Source organism: Lepeophtheirus salmonis, chromosome 6 (genome assembly GCF_016086655.4).
Source record: "Lepeophtheirus salmonis chromosome 6, UVic_Lsal_1.4, whole genome shotgun sequence".
In the NCBI taxonomy this organism is placed as follows: domain Eukaryota; kingdom Metazoa; phylum Arthropoda; class Copepoda; order Siphonostomatoida; family Caligidae; genus Lepeophtheirus; species Lepeophtheirus salmonis.
This window is the reverse complement of record NC_052136.2, coordinates 45805186-45822326: the sequence shown is the minus strand read 5'-3', so window position 1 is coordinate 45822326 and position 17141 is coordinate 45805186. Positions and strand designations below refer to the sequence as shown.

Genomic DNA, 17141 nt, shown 5'->3' with positions numbered 1-17141 from the left:
CGTTTTTTTTATTCATTCTGCTCTGTTTTTTCATATACTTATGAATATTTAAAGAGGAGGAGGTGGCTAGCTGACTCCTCGAAGGAAGTTGGCGTTATTATTCATGAAAAATTATACGTCCCTAAAAGTATTTTTCTTCAACGTCTAACATTTTTAACTGCAAGGAACTACTAACTTACGAGCTAAATTACCGTTATATCACTTCCGTATGTAATTATATATAGGATGGATTTTTAAATCCAGAAATTGAAGTATAATGTAAACTCCAATTTATTTCCCAAAATTAATTCAGCAATTTACAAATCTTTTGCTCTTACTTGACAGGGTCCATGATAAAGTCAATCACTCAAATAAACAACCTCCAGATTCAACCACAACCTCAAAAACCTGACCCTAGCACAACATTTGATGAATAACTCTTTCTCTATGTTGGCCACTACCTCGAGAATGGAAGCCTTAAGGAGTCAACAGTCAACTCTCTCTCCATGAAGCATCTCACATAAGTCCAGGGGGGGTCTGATCCAGCGAGCTATGATGCCACAGTTTCTTTGCCCAAAATATTAAGGTTAGTATTTTCCTACTAAACCCGGTTCCAATTACCCGATTAGGACAAACTACAACAATTTAACATTCTAGCATGACACCAGACCTGTTAACATCAATTTAAATACCAATTATCATTATGTATGGTCCTTGGGCGTGCACCTGTCACAAAATCACACAATCATGCCCACACACCGTTTGCATTATGAGAACATCTTACAACAGTTTTGTTTGCTTAATCTGATGCACACACTTTCATACACAAATATCTCAGGGTTGCCAAGATATTATTATACTCATTTTGTAGGAAATGTATTCAAGACATCTTTATAATTATTCTATTTTTTGAATGCTGGAATGTTTTTTATTAATTTTTATTTCCCTTAATTTTAATCTGTATTTTAATTTCATTTCGGAATATGGCTCTGAATCGATATTTTACTCAAAAAAAGGTGATTTAAAAAAGTTAGTGCCAAACCTTCTGCAAGTGAAAAATTTAAAGATAATTTTCGTGTTTTATGGTTTAAATAACAAACATTTATGAAGACTTTATCCGCTGGGCGTTCCCAGACCTGATTTTTTTTTCATAGTTATTATTAATTAATTGAACCATAATTGAATAATTTGCACAAAATCAATACATATGAGCAACTTTTTAATCAAAGAGAATGTAAAAAATAATAAAACTCTATATTGGAACATAAAAGGACTCATATAAAAGGTTATATAAAATTTTTAAGCGTTTTTTTTTTTTTTTTAGTCTAAAAAGACTTTATTTAGTTATGACATAGATTGAAGGCCATCCTCTCCATTCTTGATCACAGTTTTATTCTTTCATCATGAATTTAGCACGTTCTTTGTTTTCTATGCATTCCTTAACATAACGAAGGTAATTTAGTGTCAGGGACGAATAGAGGTGCAAGAAATCAAAAATCTTGAGAAAAAATATACATACAAAAAAAAGAATTTTATTTTATTTTATATTTTCTTGAAGTAAAATTCTAGTTTTTAAATTGAGGTTTATGAGTTTGACAAAGAATTAAAAGATATATATATATACTTTTTTCCTCAAACATATGCAAACTGATATTATTCCCATTCTCCAAGGTAACTAACTATAAAAATAACTTTGATTTTGCACATTGGATATGCCTGCCGCAACAATCATTTAGCTTTACTGTTACTTGTATTTTTTTTTATTCTTCAAAATTCGAGATATGATGTCGTTGTTTTCATTGTAGCTATCACAAAGTTGGCGATATTAGATTGAAAGTGGTATCAAATAAAAGTTTATAAAATTTATTTGATTATAAAAGTAAACAAATTATTATTTGTAAGAATTTTAACTATTTTTAATTCACAGACATACACATCTTTTATGCATAGAAAGGATGACATCATAATATAAGTAATTTGATGTATGTTTAGTAATAATAAAAAGACATCAATAAATATTAAATGATAATGCACAGTTCGTATTAAAATCGATAACCGCTCATATGACATAAATGTGGTTAAGGCAGGTCATGACTAAGTGTTTAAGAAGAAGCTTTGAGAACCAGGAGAACGTAGAATATTATCCTAAGTTAATGATGTAGTAGCAGATGTTGGAAAAATTTCAAGTGATGCAAACTCAGAGAGCAGTCAAAGCTCAGGTACTAGTAAGGTTTCAGAATACACTGATACAACACCAGGATATTAATCAAAACCAAGTACAATACGCCTTCACTTTCCACGTTCAGTTTTTACAAGTAAAGAGATTTGTAGCACTGGAAATCGGTTATCACTCTCTAACAACCAGACTACCACCATGATGTCTGCTGTGTTGAAGACAGGAAGCGCAGATTTTGATGACTTTGTTATAAGATCTTCCACTACAAGAAAAAATAGAATAAACAATCGCCATAACTTGTGTCAAAGTTACATGAATACATCAAGGAAAACCCGCAAGATTATTTTACACTCTCTGAAACTGATAAGGGATGTTTTGGTTGAAACATTTTAATGAATCAATCTGCGAATCTAATATATATTTTATCTTATTTAGTCTGTTTGGTCTTTATTAATTCTATTTTAATAAACATTTCTACACTCTCTGCAATTTAGAAAAACATTATCAAAATAATGTTAATTTGAATTTGTACACTTATTTCAAAAATTGTCTAAATATATATATGTAAACGTTTTTCCTAAATTTTGACATCCACTCTCACAGCGTCTTAAATTTTAAAGAAGTTTTCAAATCAAGTGTAACTTTGGATTTCATTATGCATAGCTGTCAATGTCGTCATCATTAATGCATCTTGTATATATTAGAAATATTAAACATCCATTGTATTTATAGGAATATTATATTCTGCCCTAATTATGTTATAATGAAAAACTATTTTCATGATAATATCTTCTGCTAATCGCTAATCCACTAATTAGAAGACTAAGAAAAAAAAGGATTAGTTATAACAAAATTGTAAGAAGGATATTCCCATAATTAATTCTTTCTATTTAGAGATCTACTGGTTTCTGAAGATTTAATATTCAAGCCCAAAGTTTCCCTAATGCTTTGAGTTTGTTCTTAATGGGCTCAAAAAACAAAAAAAAAGAACTTGGTATGAGTGTTGGCCTATTAAGAGGTCACATTTTCGAATAATATTTTTTTTTTCATGACGCGTGGGAGAGGGGTTGCAGAGGATTTTTACCGCATTAACAGAGTTTTAAATCAAGAACAAGACACATATCTCCCCTCCTCACTTGAATATTCTTAATTTTCCCGTTGTTAAGAATCTCTGACCTAAACGGTTTCCTTTGTAATCCAGAAATCATTTGACAGAGCTTTCCATTAAGGTAATTTAAGTAGTAGATTAGTGTTTAACGGACTAACAAAACATAACCTGATACTTCCTCTCCTTACTAGTGAACACAATGCTATGTAAATGGTAGTTTAAAATTTAGCCCTTTTTTAAGTACCAATAGCATAGAATGAATAGGACAAAGCGGAACATGGGACGGGATTGATTTTAAGCTACATCTTAAGAACTGTGACAATCTTACTACGCGTAATCCTAACACAACCAAACAGTTGCTACTTCCTTCCACATAAAATGTAATTAATCAAAGAAAATTCATTACAGAGGGATTTGCTTTCGTTTGTTGTACAAGGGAACAAACATTTAATTTTTACATCAATATATACTCACGCATGATCGACGTATTCATATTTTATGTAATTATTTCAATAGTCTTAATTAGTAGTATTTGGCTGGGTACTTGAATAACACCAACAAAAAACTCACGTATCTCCTACCGAAAAAGGTAAATGAAAGGATTTTGGTATCTTCCAATAACTTGTACATCTTGCTTTCTCAAATCAATAAAGTCAAATATTGCTCAGAATACATTTTAAAATCAATATAAATTATTATTACAACCTCAAATTAGCCTAAATCTTTAAAATGGCCACGGAGAGTTTTGGATGGCCTGGCCGTGAAGTCAAATCTACTTTTGTAACCTGTATTTACGCCACATTCATATTTCAAATTTAAAGGTTACAAAAATGGCTTGAGGAATTGGAAATTTTTTGATGTCCTCAAATAGAAAGAACCATAGTGAACTAAAAAGTTCATGTATATATATAACTGTTTTACATATGTTTAAAAGAATATAAAGATATTTATATATGTAGCCCATAAGTATAATGTCTGAAGATTTGTGTCAATTAATACCTGTTTAATGGTTCGTGTAATTATAGGCATCTCTGACCTTATCTTTTGTACGTTTTAAGAAATTTAAATTTTATAAGATTATTTTATCTATTTGTTTATAAATCTGGGTTAGTTGCCAATTTAAAAAAAAAAAAGTAGAACGTTATTACATTCCATAATATTTATGATTAAAAACATTTAAGCGATTTATTTTACATAAAATAGTTTACATGCCACGGATTTCTAATCCGGTTTTTAATTAAAATAATACTAGTACAAAAATTTTATACATAAACTGCATAGTTATCAAACTTCGTTTAATTTTATACATACATATTTTTTAGTGTATACATAAGTGTAGATATGCTTATACTTTTGCAGTGTTAACTATTAATCAATCCAATAATAGGAAACAAAAAAATTTAAGACAATTGATAATGTTTAACTCGAAACACTAACTGTTCAATAGTGGCAGCAAAGGTAATATTTTATCAAGTGTTCAAATATTCAGGCCATGTTTCGACCATTCAAGTAACACATATCAACAACACGAAAAAAATATTTTTGAGTAAATATTTCATTCCATTAGTGCTTCAAGCAGTAATCAGGAATCTGAAAGGATTTTTGTTTTCAACTCTGGTTTCATGGAATTTTTAAGTATGACTACAGTTTTTATAGGTTAGAATCAACTTTTGAGAAAAAAAAACATCAAGTACAAGTTTATATTTCATGTGAAATTGTTCAATTCTAATTAAATGCAATACAGAGGTCTTTAATCCTCTTTTAAAAGAAGTTTGTTTGGAGAAGAATAACACTTTTGAGCTTTTTATTTGTTTTTAAGCCGAATTAGTTCTTTAACAGCGTACATTATTAATTGGTTATTTTTATTTGCAAAAGAGTATTTGCTTCTAAAAGATCTAGTTTAGTAGTAATATTGGATTGGCTTTTATTTCTTTTGAGGCATAAATTGTTTCAAATTAAAAGATGAAACTATGAAATATTGAACTACAAATGAATATATATATATATATATATACCTTGATTGTTCATTTAACATTTTCAAAAAATTAAAATTAAAAATTCTCAAAAACTAGATTTATACAAATACAAAATTAATTATAGACTCGCCACAAGTGCGTCAAATACCATTTATGTACTTGGAAAATCGCTCACTAAGGAAAATTATCCTGGTATAATTAATGTAAAAAGTTTTTTTGTTTTTTTGTACATATATAAAATTATAATTGACCATTTTTGAATGTCAATACATTAAATCAATAAATGTAATACACAGTACAAAGTGCAAAATAAAAAACTATTTCCATTTTTCTTTATTCCTTATTAACTTAATTGAAATTTAATATTTATCAATATATCTCTTTGTTAAATTATTAATAATAATAGTGATATAATCTCTCTTTGCGGATCATGAAATATAAATAATATACCATAACAATTCAGATTGTACATCAATACAATAAAATTTGCTATATTTTGTATGTATAAAGGCACAGATATAATCACTTCCCTGAAAAATATATCTTATCGCATGATGACATCAGGACTATAGAGTCGGGTGGCTACATTTTTTTGGTGGAGTTAGACTTGGAAAATTTGTAACGACTTCAATTACAAAAATTATTATAACTTATGTAAATAAAACTTATTTATAATTTAAGGGGTTCTTTGAGTGTTTGTAATGTTTTTTTTTTCTAAATGGTTATAAATTATAGATATTAAGTACTATTTATTTATTAAACTTAACAGTGAATTCATGGATAAGTTTACTTCACAAAATTCAAACGTACTCTATAGTCTATATAATTAAAATTCCCGAACAGTCCATATTATAGTGGGTAAAGCATAGCCATGTAAATGGTCAATGGCATCAGTGTATAGTGTAAAATTGCTGTGAGAAGTTGTTTGTACCTATTGTTATTCCTCGGTTTCGAGTACATAAATTATGTTTATGAACATAGGAATCTATTTGCAATAGATAGATTGTGATCAATTTCATTTGTTGTTCATTATATAAAATATCTTATATTCCAGAAGATGTATTTATAGCTGGCACAATTGTTTACTACAAATAACTAATAACTATTTATAGATATTTTCGTGTCGGTCCGTATTTATGTTATTAACTATATGCTAGCAATGGAGTACCAAACATATATGAAATAGTAATACAAACAATTGCTGATAAAATAACGCTGGCATATAACTATCAAAACGTCTTGCAAATATGATAGCTCATAGCTCGTGTTTTTCTTCAGGAGAGCGGCTAAGCTAGCATAAAGTTTCATTAGATCAAATCTGCTAGCATAAAGGAGGAGAAGGAAATATACAAGTGCATTGGCAAGAATTACTCCGATGTCGATCCTCAAGTCGACTCTCGACTCTGAGTCCAAGAATGAATTACAACTATAAGCACACGCGAAAGTTCAATCAGGTTTTGAATATAATTGAATGTAGTAGAAAAGGAAGTTCAATACTGAAGAGTTAAATAATAATGACCCCAGCTGAGGATAAGAAAATTCATTCTTCTGATTACCAATGATAAAAACAGCTAAAAAATATTCAAGATTAACATCACTACTTTGCAATTATCTATATTTGTATATATACTACCAACAAATTATTTGCAGATAAATACTGAATGCACATAAAAAAATATAGAATTATTCTTTGGACAATCTTTTGAGAAATATATATTCAAAAGATTGTTTATGTTTTCAGATAAATACAAACATTTAAAAATTTAAAAAAATCAATAAATCAAATCAATTTTCATATAAATATATATTTTGCTGCCAGTTATTTCACTTTTTGTGGAAAAATAAATCTATGGGGGGTTAAAAGTATTCTTAGGCATAAAAGAATATGAATTACAAAGTTTGAATCATTTTATTTACATTTAGAGGTAGCACAATGGTCTGAAAGTTTTGAAATTTAACATTTATTTTTCCAAACTATGATTTTTATGTGCACTCAGTATTAATTTGTCTAAGATCACAATAATTATAATATCAAAATGAAATATTGGCTTCTGTCACTTCATTAGCGCATTAGCAGTCAAACGATTTGACCAATCTATACCAAAATTTGCTAGTACTTTTATTTTTTACTTAGATAAACAAAAGAAATACATAACTTTGATAGCTCCGACCCTGGTAACCTTTTTATAATCTTTATTGAGAAAAAGTTCCAATACAATAGTCCAATTTTATTAAATAAACTCAAAATTTATATAAATTGAAAAAAATTCCGCTAAAAATTTCAAAGGAGCTAATTTTATAAAAAGATGAATATTTTTATATAATTAACTTTTACTAAATTTTCGGAATTCCCATACATTTTGAATGTATTTAATGAAATTTGGCTAAGTATATTGTTTTTCCCAAAAAAGGTAATCAACTTAAAGTGATCAAAAGTATAACTTTTTTGTTTATCTAAGTAAAAAAAAATTAGTTACTTGCAAATTAGGGCATATCTCTATGAAATAATTTGGCTGTGATACGCTAACGAGTCGACAGAAAACTACATTTTCTTTGAATACTATTATCGTTCTTTTAGACGGATGAATACTAAGGGCACATAAAAATGTATAAAACATTTTTGATAGTAATTTTATTTAACTTAACTTTTTGTAATTTAACTTAATAGCTGTAATATGTATTTACGACTGATATTAAAACTAAAGTACATTTTAAGATAAAAAATGTATAATTTCAACCCTTAAGTGCTTTTGACCTCTAAATACTCATAAAAATGGTTCAAACTTTGTTAATCATATAATTTTGTATCAAAACGAACACTTTAGAGCTTTCATATCTTTATTTTTTAACAAAAAGTTAAATAATTGACACCCTAATATATTTAATGTATATATTTATACATTATATAGGTTTATATATATTTTGAATACGTATAAAATGCAAAAATAAAGTTTAAATTTTAGGCAAAAATATACAGTAATATGAGTATATGTATTTTCAATTATTTATTTGCTTAAATGTGAAAGCAATTAAATGAGAGCAGCTACATTTTAATACCTCAAATTTAATGTATGACTATCGATGTTGTATGTTGTTGAATATAGTTGTATATCCTAAACAATTTCTACATATTAATGAAATGAATCCAAATGAAAGGCTGCAATTATACCTTCTCTAAGAATAGAGCTTTCACAACTAAAGGATATATCTCAAATGTAGAATACAGCTAGAAACACGTTTCTTGAGCTTTATTATTTTTCTATTTATACTCCATGAGATGGAATCACGAACTAATAGGTGAATGATCCCTTAGAAGAGTAGTTTACTCTTACCTTGCAAAAGGTCCTGCTCTCTTTGGTTTGGAACTCAGAAGTTTTTCACAGAGAGGATAATTCCCCTCACGAGCGGCATCCACCAATTCCGTATCTTTGCCCATATTTAATCACTAAAGTAACACTTAACGAATTCACAGTCTTTACAATGAAAATGAGCCAAAGGATAATAAAATAAATAAATTGAAGAAAATAAACTTTGCACTAATCACACAACCTTTTTGTTTATTTTGTTCTCCTTTTCCCAAAGAAGTTGTAAGTTTTAAGGAAAGAAGAAGAAGGAGAAAAAAAGAGAAAGCTGAATTGATCACCCTCTCCCCCCTATCGGTACTTCTTACCCATCCTTTCATTCAGAAATTATAATAAAGGGACTGGTAGAAGGGAGTGTTAGATTTGAGTAAAGAAATCCCTTTACGTCAGTCTGCCTTTCCTTTTCATGACGCCCTCTGATGGATAAGATATTTATTTTCAAGGTTTTTGAAAGATTGAGTGAATATGTATTTCAATCATTTTCCGTGATTAAATATATTTGAGTAATTTCTTTTTGATACATATTTATTTATCACATTTTTAGTATCAATAACTGAGATTCACAGGGTCTGAATGCATTTATACAAGATGACAAAACAAAAGAGATTTTATTTCTATAAATATTGTATATATATACTTTTATCTAAATGTGGATACTTTAGAGGGAAAAAAACACTTTCTTAAAAAATATTTGTTTGTTTCAACATTCTCTACTTTAAAATAAAAGTTCAATAACAAAATATATATACTCGTATGCATATATTACTTTCAAAAGTTACTCAACTTTTGTATAATTAGGTGATTGTTTTTTTAAAGAGCGGATCCAAGTATAATAGAAGCAGTCATAAAAACTTACTTTATTTATATATTGTTTTATATTTTAAAAAGTGTTTTTAATTTTTTTAGCTAATAGTCATATATTTATTTATATATAAAATCATTGAAATTTACCTTTTATACATCGAAAATATCGGGTTTTATATCAACATGGATGTAATATTTAAAAAAATGGGCATTGCATAATACAATGGTAGTTATTATGCGGGGAATTATCGTCAACATATCATCCATATATTGCATAAATACAAATTTTGAAAAGTGGTTGTAATTTTTGGGAGACACAATTTTTCTTGGTAATGTAGTACGTTATATATACTTTTTGTTTTAATTTATATCAATTGTATTATTGATTCTTTTGCTAACGTATCAAAATTGATAACTCACTCATTGAAAAAAATTTAAGATAATATAATGGCCAGTACGAAGGGTTGTCCTAGCATATTCCATTCTTATTCATTGTTTTTGTTTCCCTACTTCTCAGATTGAGTAGCCATGATGAGATAGATCTTCCAATACTTACAATTAATCCAACTTCACACGTAAATTTGTAAACCCTTTCTTTTTATTAGAGTTCTAAATGTTGATTTTTTAAACTCAAACTAAACCAGATTTGTTAAACAATGGGTCTACCCCTACCATTTAGTGAAAAATAACACAAATTACAAACAAACATCATACTAATCCCAAATCTGTAGCTATTTTTTTTTTTTTTTTTTCAAAAAATGTATGTTTTAGTCAACTTTTGAATGTGAATCCATATAGAAATAGCCCCGCCCCACTTTATTAGTAATTTTTTGCGAGTTTTCAAAACGTGTTAGTATTTTAATACTTTCTTCGGATCAAGAAGTAAAACATAGGTAGACATGTTATTTTTTTTTAAATTTTTGTTCTGAATAGAATAATGCGTTGATGTTCTATTATTTTGTACGCAAAATTATTTTTTTAAATATGTATAAATTGTACACAGGTCCAATTTTGGTAATAATAATTATTGGATTTAAAAAAAAAACGTATGAAAGTTGATATTATAACTCAACTCAACAGCTAAATATTGCATTTATGACAAGGAACTTGTAATAAAATCAGTATTTTACCTTTAAGGAATTTTTGTAGTTTTTCTTGATTTTTTAAAAAATTATTGTAATTAAGGATCTGGTGTAGACTAACTATCGAGATAACTAATGGGGGAATCGAGTTCAAATAGTAGATAAGAATCTGCCAAAAATTGTCTATTGATTTTGTTACTTTGCATAACTCTCGGCACCTACTTCGAGTCGATTTTTTAGATGGTTTCCCAACTAATTTCGAGAATATTTTTTAATTATATGTGTCCAGAAGTCCACACTGAGAATTAACCTCAAGAACCCAGATAGATTAGTTTTTAGATTTGGACACCCTAGCCCCCTCCAACTCCCTATGTTTAATAGGGACCTCCAACCGACATTAAGATATATATAGCCTATTTTTATCCCATAAGGAGTTTTCTGGAGTCCTGTTCATTTTTTTGCCATACATCTCCGCTCAAAAGAGTAAACCTCATAAGATACATTACTTTTGGGTTCATTGAGGAGTTCCAGACCAGTGATAAAATTGTAAGCAATGTTGCTGTATATTTCCAGATTAGAGCCTTCAATACTCTTGAGTTTGAAACCCAGTCATCAAGAGGTCATCCTAAAACCTCTGTTAGGCCCACTCTTGATTTTTCCGAGTTCAAATACTTCCAAAAAAAGATGAATAGAATCTTCTTTCTCTGTCTTACAGTGTATGTAGATATCCCCTCCATTTTTTTAAATCGAACTATTCATTGTGTAGGGAGTTAGTGACCAGTCTATAGTTTACCCACGATGTGTTGTGAGCTATTCGAGGGCTTTTTAAATCTTTAAGGATGTTTTTTTCGTTTTTTTATTTTTATATTCCATCTTTTTTAAGCTTTTAAGAAGAAAGAAATCACAAGTTTTCAGGATTCTTCAGAAAAGCATTCTTCCTATATCTAGTAAACTTCATTAATGTCAACTCCTACTCTGGCAGCTGACTTGTATCTATATTTATGTTAATTTTCAGCCTCTTTTTATAAGCTTGTCATCTCTATTTTCGCTGAATATCTGCAATATCCTACCATTTTTTATTAAAGGTTGTGCTCCTTTCATCTGCTTGATTAATGCATCCACAATAGTTATACAAGACGAACTCAGGCCTTTCCAATGTACTTTTAGATTTAAAAGTTTAATGATATCGTTATGGAAAAAACTTTGACGGTTTTTGCAGATCTTACTCAAACATATTTGCCATTTCAGAGTAAATTGCTTCGCCCAAAGCATAACTATTGTCACCTAAATTCTGGAACGACTTGAATTTATTACCTTTCCCCTCTCATCTGTGAATGAAAGGATAAGGGCTTTTTGTTCCGTAATAAAACACGCCCCAGGATAAACAAGGACTACCGTTAAAACACATTTTCTTTTCTGTCTTATACCTTCAATTTTAAATGACCTACCAGGATATTTCCTGTCTCTATAACTTAAATCTTAGCCCTGGTTTTCGATTTATCTTCAATATCTTCTTCAATTGTTATTATTTCAGTTTTTGGCAAGTTTATCATCGGACCACTCTTTGTTGCAAACTCCTTCAATACTACCATTAAGTTTTGGATGGTTGTACTTCTATGTTGATGTGTCGCAAAACATGTTGCCTCTACTTCAGCAACAGAACCTAGTACCAACACAGCAGAACTAACCGCTCCTCCTGTTGCCTCCACTTTTACAACGCGGCCTTCAAGTGGACCTTCTGCTGTTCCAATCGACCCAGTTGACCAGCCATTATCCCTAACTGGTAACGTACGACCAGAATTAGTTCAGAGTGGACCATTTAAAATGGGAAGCAGCTGTACATTCCCTAAACACGATGGGCGAACGTGCCAATATGACCATTTTAACATAATCTTAGTCAATGGTGAAAAAGTGAGAAGAATTTGGCTAATGTACTCTAAAAAAATAAGATAGCTTAAACTGTTTATGCTGTAAACTTTCGTAGAGTACAAACTGCAAAAGGAAGCCCTAAAGAATTGGATAAATGCAGGTCACTTGCTGAAGGTCCATGAGGATGGCTAGGAGCATAATACTAACGTGACAACATGGCAAGACTTACAGATCCGTCTTGCAAAAGGGCTCACAATTGACAAACAAGAGATGGAACTTACAGAGGCAGAGAAAAGAAGGTGGCGTGATGTTTGATGTCTATTAGTGGCAATAATTCAGTCGTTACTGGTCAGAAACATGGTATTCCACAGACACATTGAACAATAAAGAAAATTGGAATTTTCAGAAAGAAGTATAGTTATTGGCAAAATTTGATCCTGTTACAAAGCAACATGTCAGTAGGGTGGAAAGTAGAGCTCCCAGCCATATAAATTTCCTCGGCAAAAGAATCCAAAATAAACTGCTTGAACCCATCAGTTCTAAATCAATTGAGCAAATTGAGATCAAAATGTCGAAATATTTATCATTCATTTTGGATTTCATCACTGATCTGAATCATAAAGAACAGCTCTCTGTCATAGTCCGGATCGTGTCACAAGAAGACGTAATCCAAGGTAAGGAGCTTTTCTTGGGCTTTATTGTTGCAGACCAGTCGACAGGAGAACATTTATCATCTCTAACACTGAAATAGCTAGACAAGCTTAAAATCTTATTTGAGGATTGTAGAGGCCAGTTTTATGACAATGCGTGAACATGAAGGGCAGGCAAAAAAGTTGTTCAGCCAAAGTTGCTTCAGCTGAACTCAAGAGCTTTTTTTATTCCATGTGGTGCCCACACCTTAAATCTGGTTGTAGTTGATGCTGCAAAAAGCTTGTAAGATGCTCTTAACTACTTTGGACATTTGACAAAGTTATTCAAGCTTTTCTCAGCCTCCACTCATAGATGGGACATCCTTTTGAAACAAGTGAGAATAACTCTGAAATTATGGACAAAGACCAAATGGGAATGTAGGATAAAAATCATTGAAGCATAAGGTATTAGGCTGAGCAAGCCAGGGAGGCTCTTCGCTGAGAGAAACAGCTGCAGATCCGGTGGTTAGAGTTGAAGCCCTGTCTTTGCCGAGGAGCTTGGATCCTTTCGCTTTTGCATTGGCACAGCTGTATGTTATAATATCATCAGCAAGATCCAGTATGTCAGTAAACTGATGGAGTCACCCTCCATGCTGCTTGGCGTGGCTGTCGACTTGCTGAAGAAAGCCAGACATTTCCTTACTAGTTATGGAAAAACTGGATTTGCTGCTGCACAGATAACTGCAAAACTGATCTGTGTGGAAATAAACGTGGAGGTTGAACTTGTAGCAGGGTTTCGAAGAGAAGGGAATGAGCGAGTTGATATGGAAAGAAGAAGAAAATAAATACATTTTAAACATGTGAGGAATACTTTACATTAAGAGATGAAAAAAGGGTTTAATTAAATATTATCCTTTCAGATGTCGTGTTAATGGATAGTTGATGTAAATATTAATATAATTAGTAATTACCATGTTTAGTCGTGAGGTATATTAGTTGTTACCTTTTGAGTATCTGCATAGACATTTTACCATTTTATTAATAGTAGTTAGGTGAGTATATTTTTATGTAATCATATAATATGTTGCCTTTTACTTTTTATGTATCTAACGGTATAAGCCGTGTATTTTGTATTTAAATTGGTCATGTTCAAAAGAATAAATTACTTACTATCTCTACTTTTAGTCATAAAACGCTAGATTGAATTTATTTTCATTTAAAATTGCTATAGTCTACAAACTCAAGCTGAAGCACCAACAGGTGCTTTTGCTATGAGTCTCCGGATGAGATCAAGATAAAGTACTCCTGTAAGCCGGACAGGACACAACGCTCACGTGTTTCCAATATGTGTCTTTGTTTCTTCTATATGGAATGTCTCTCTTCAAGTGGTTTCCTATAAAATATAAAGATTTTAAAAGTATTTTGCTCGGAAAAATCATCAAAATATGAAACTATACATTTCTAATAGAAAAGGTATTTTATTAGTACTTTAATCAAAATAAACATTAAAACATATAAAAGAGAAAAGGCACAATCAAAAAGTACAATGTTGGTCCAAGTCTACAAGTCAAATGATTTTGATTGAAATTTAGCTTTTTTTTCAATTAGCTTCTGAATTATTAGCTGGCATTCTCATTTTTGTTAAAAATCGAATGTCATCATTCACGTTAGAACTGAAATTTTTACCCATATTATTAAACAAAGCGAATGAAATTCTTTGAAGAAAAGCTGACCAGGAGTGTCCTTCCTCACACTTTACTCCCACAACGGCAATAATGTCTGTATTTAAACTATCTTGCATCTTGTCAAGGAATGGTGCAACAAATGAAGCTCTAGGATTTGGGGCACCAAGTTAACTGTCTTTCTCTTCAGGAGTTGGTGTGATGTAAAAGAACATGGAGTGAGTATAAAGACAGGAAAGGTAGAGAAGGTTGGATGGAGTCGACAACCCACTCTGCTCATTATGTCGATGAACTTTTTCAGGTCTACATGCTGATTGGTTGGGCTATCGAACGTTATTGAGTCCGTGTGTCTCTGATGACCATTAACTCTTGGCATGATGTACAGCTGATCTTTTTCTTCAAAGAAAAACCAATATACCCTGCAACAAAGTAGAAAGTATTACTCTCTCCCTTGAAAGCTAGTTCCTGGAGGTCATCTGGTAGCCAGTTAGTCAAAATGAGCTCAGCTTTTATCTGTCAGTCCTGAAAAATGAAAAAAGTCAAATATTGTTATGATATTATTATATTGTGAAAATAAGTAATACCAAAATAAAGAAGCTTACTATTAACAAATATTTTACCCCTTACCTGAGAATTTGACAAGACTCAGAATACGATTCTTTTTCTCTGCTTCCAGGATCTGTCTCACGCTGATGTGGTAGATACCTCCGCCTAGTTGCTTGTACCAGCCGAACCTTCTTTCGATGGGATCCGACTGGAACATGCCGAAGAGTACACAGGACAAGTCTTCATCTAGGAGAAGATACTCTGCCAGATCTGCTGCAGCAAGGCACGTCTTCTTTGTTCCTAGGAAGGTTTCTGAGGCCAGGTGCTTTACTGTTTTGCCACTCGATGAGAAAGTTGACAAAATCTCTCAAGAAAGAGAAGCCAAGTTTGTTCTTCTCAGAGATTGGTTCCCGAAGCTCATTTCGTAGCCAACTCCAGGTGTCTTGACTTTTAGGATAGTCTACATAGTCCTGAGCTCCCACATGAGTGCGGTAGAAAGAAGATCAGGTGAATATTATCTAGCTGTTGGCTTGGTGAAGATGAGATCCATTTGCTCACGAGTGAAAGAGAGCTTATAAGCTTGCTTAGGTTCAATCTCTGAGGACTTCAGAAACTTCACTAACTTGTTGAAAATGTCTTCCCGGGTGTCTGTTTGATTCAATTCTTATTTTGCTCTCCGAAAGGAAGCCAAATTGATGGCTTGAATCACAGTGTTGACCTTGCCTTCTGAGATGATGTTTGACACTGCCTTGTTGTCAATCAACACACCAGAGTGGTAAATTTTGAGTGACATATCTTTCTCAAACTGGATGCTGGCTACTACTTGGGTGCCCAATTTCTCATCATTGGATAGCTTCAAAAGGGCAGCACTTGGTTTTGTGATGACGATGAAGTTTGATGGGAGTGTCTCCTTGGCCAATTTGTCACCAAGTTCTTCCACAGAACTCCTTTGATTGAACTGTTGAGCCCTACGTGACGTGGTTGCAGCCTGAGTTGGTCTTGATGAAGATTTAGGAGTTGAGTTGGGGCAGTTTGGCCCTAGGGATGGTACTACATCTGGTTTGAGATACATGTTAAAGAAGGACAGTTATAAGCATACGCATCAAAAGTGAGCAGCTGTCTTACCTCTTCTTTAGAGCCTTGCCAAGGGTCGACTTCTTTTAGAATTACAGATCAAATCAGATTCGTTGGAATGCAGGGAACACAGCTATGTACTTATGCATAGTGCCTAATCTGTCTTCTTCCGATTTGTTTCCCTTGGTATGGTTCTCAGCAAGGCTGTATCAAGTCCAGATTTTCTCTCTTTGTTTGATAGTAACACCAGACTGTTGTGGCTCGTTGTCATAGCACGTTCTACACCCTAAAGCACAACACTTAGTGGACATGAATGGAATTACAAAACACAATAAAAATGGGGTCCACAAAGTAACTAATAGTTATTAGTTATTACTTATTATCTTACCAATTACGTTGCATTTTTTTTTTCAATGGACCCATGTTGCACGCGTATTTGAATTCATGTTTGCTCGTGCCCGGTCCTGCTTACAGGAGGCCTTGACAAGCTGTACGTCAAAAAATGGAAACTGCATTTTTTTAATATGAGAGTGGATACTGCAATCTCTTCATTTGACGAGGGTTTTCATTCTTGGAGAGATGAATAAAACTTATGATGTGCTCCACAAATGCAGCAATTTAGGAGAGAGGACTTGCTACAGAAGTGTCAAACTTTAATGCTGCTTTGACTCATGACAGTCAACCGGAAATTGATGGCATCGGACTAATCAAGGATTTTTTCTCACCATTGTCATCAAACAACATGACGAGCATGGAAATCTTGACCTTACAGCATGCAAACAAGCTCACAGAAATTTACCCAAATATATGGGTTGATTTACAAATCTTAGCCATTCTTGCATTATTGTAGCTTT

General features: G+C 31.7%; 1 protein-coding gene across 3 annotated transcripts in view; it reads right to left on the bottom strand.

Annotated features, from left to right (window-relative positions):
• Window positions 1-8826, bottom strand: part of LOC121120063 (uncharacterized) — a 233067-nt gene extending 224241 nt beyond the window's left edge. For all 3 annotated transcript variants that reach the window (XR_011780914.1, XM_040714908.2, XM_071889612.1), the window contains exon 1: window positions 8572-8826. Coding sequence is in view for 2 of the 3 variants with exons in the window: in XM_040714908.2 (XP_040570842.2) it covers window positions 8572-8675 (104 nt within the window). In the remaining variant the exon portion in view is untranslated. The remainder of the gene's footprint in view (window positions 1-8571) is intronic.
• Between the last annotated feature and the right edge of the window lie 8315 nt (window positions 8827-17141).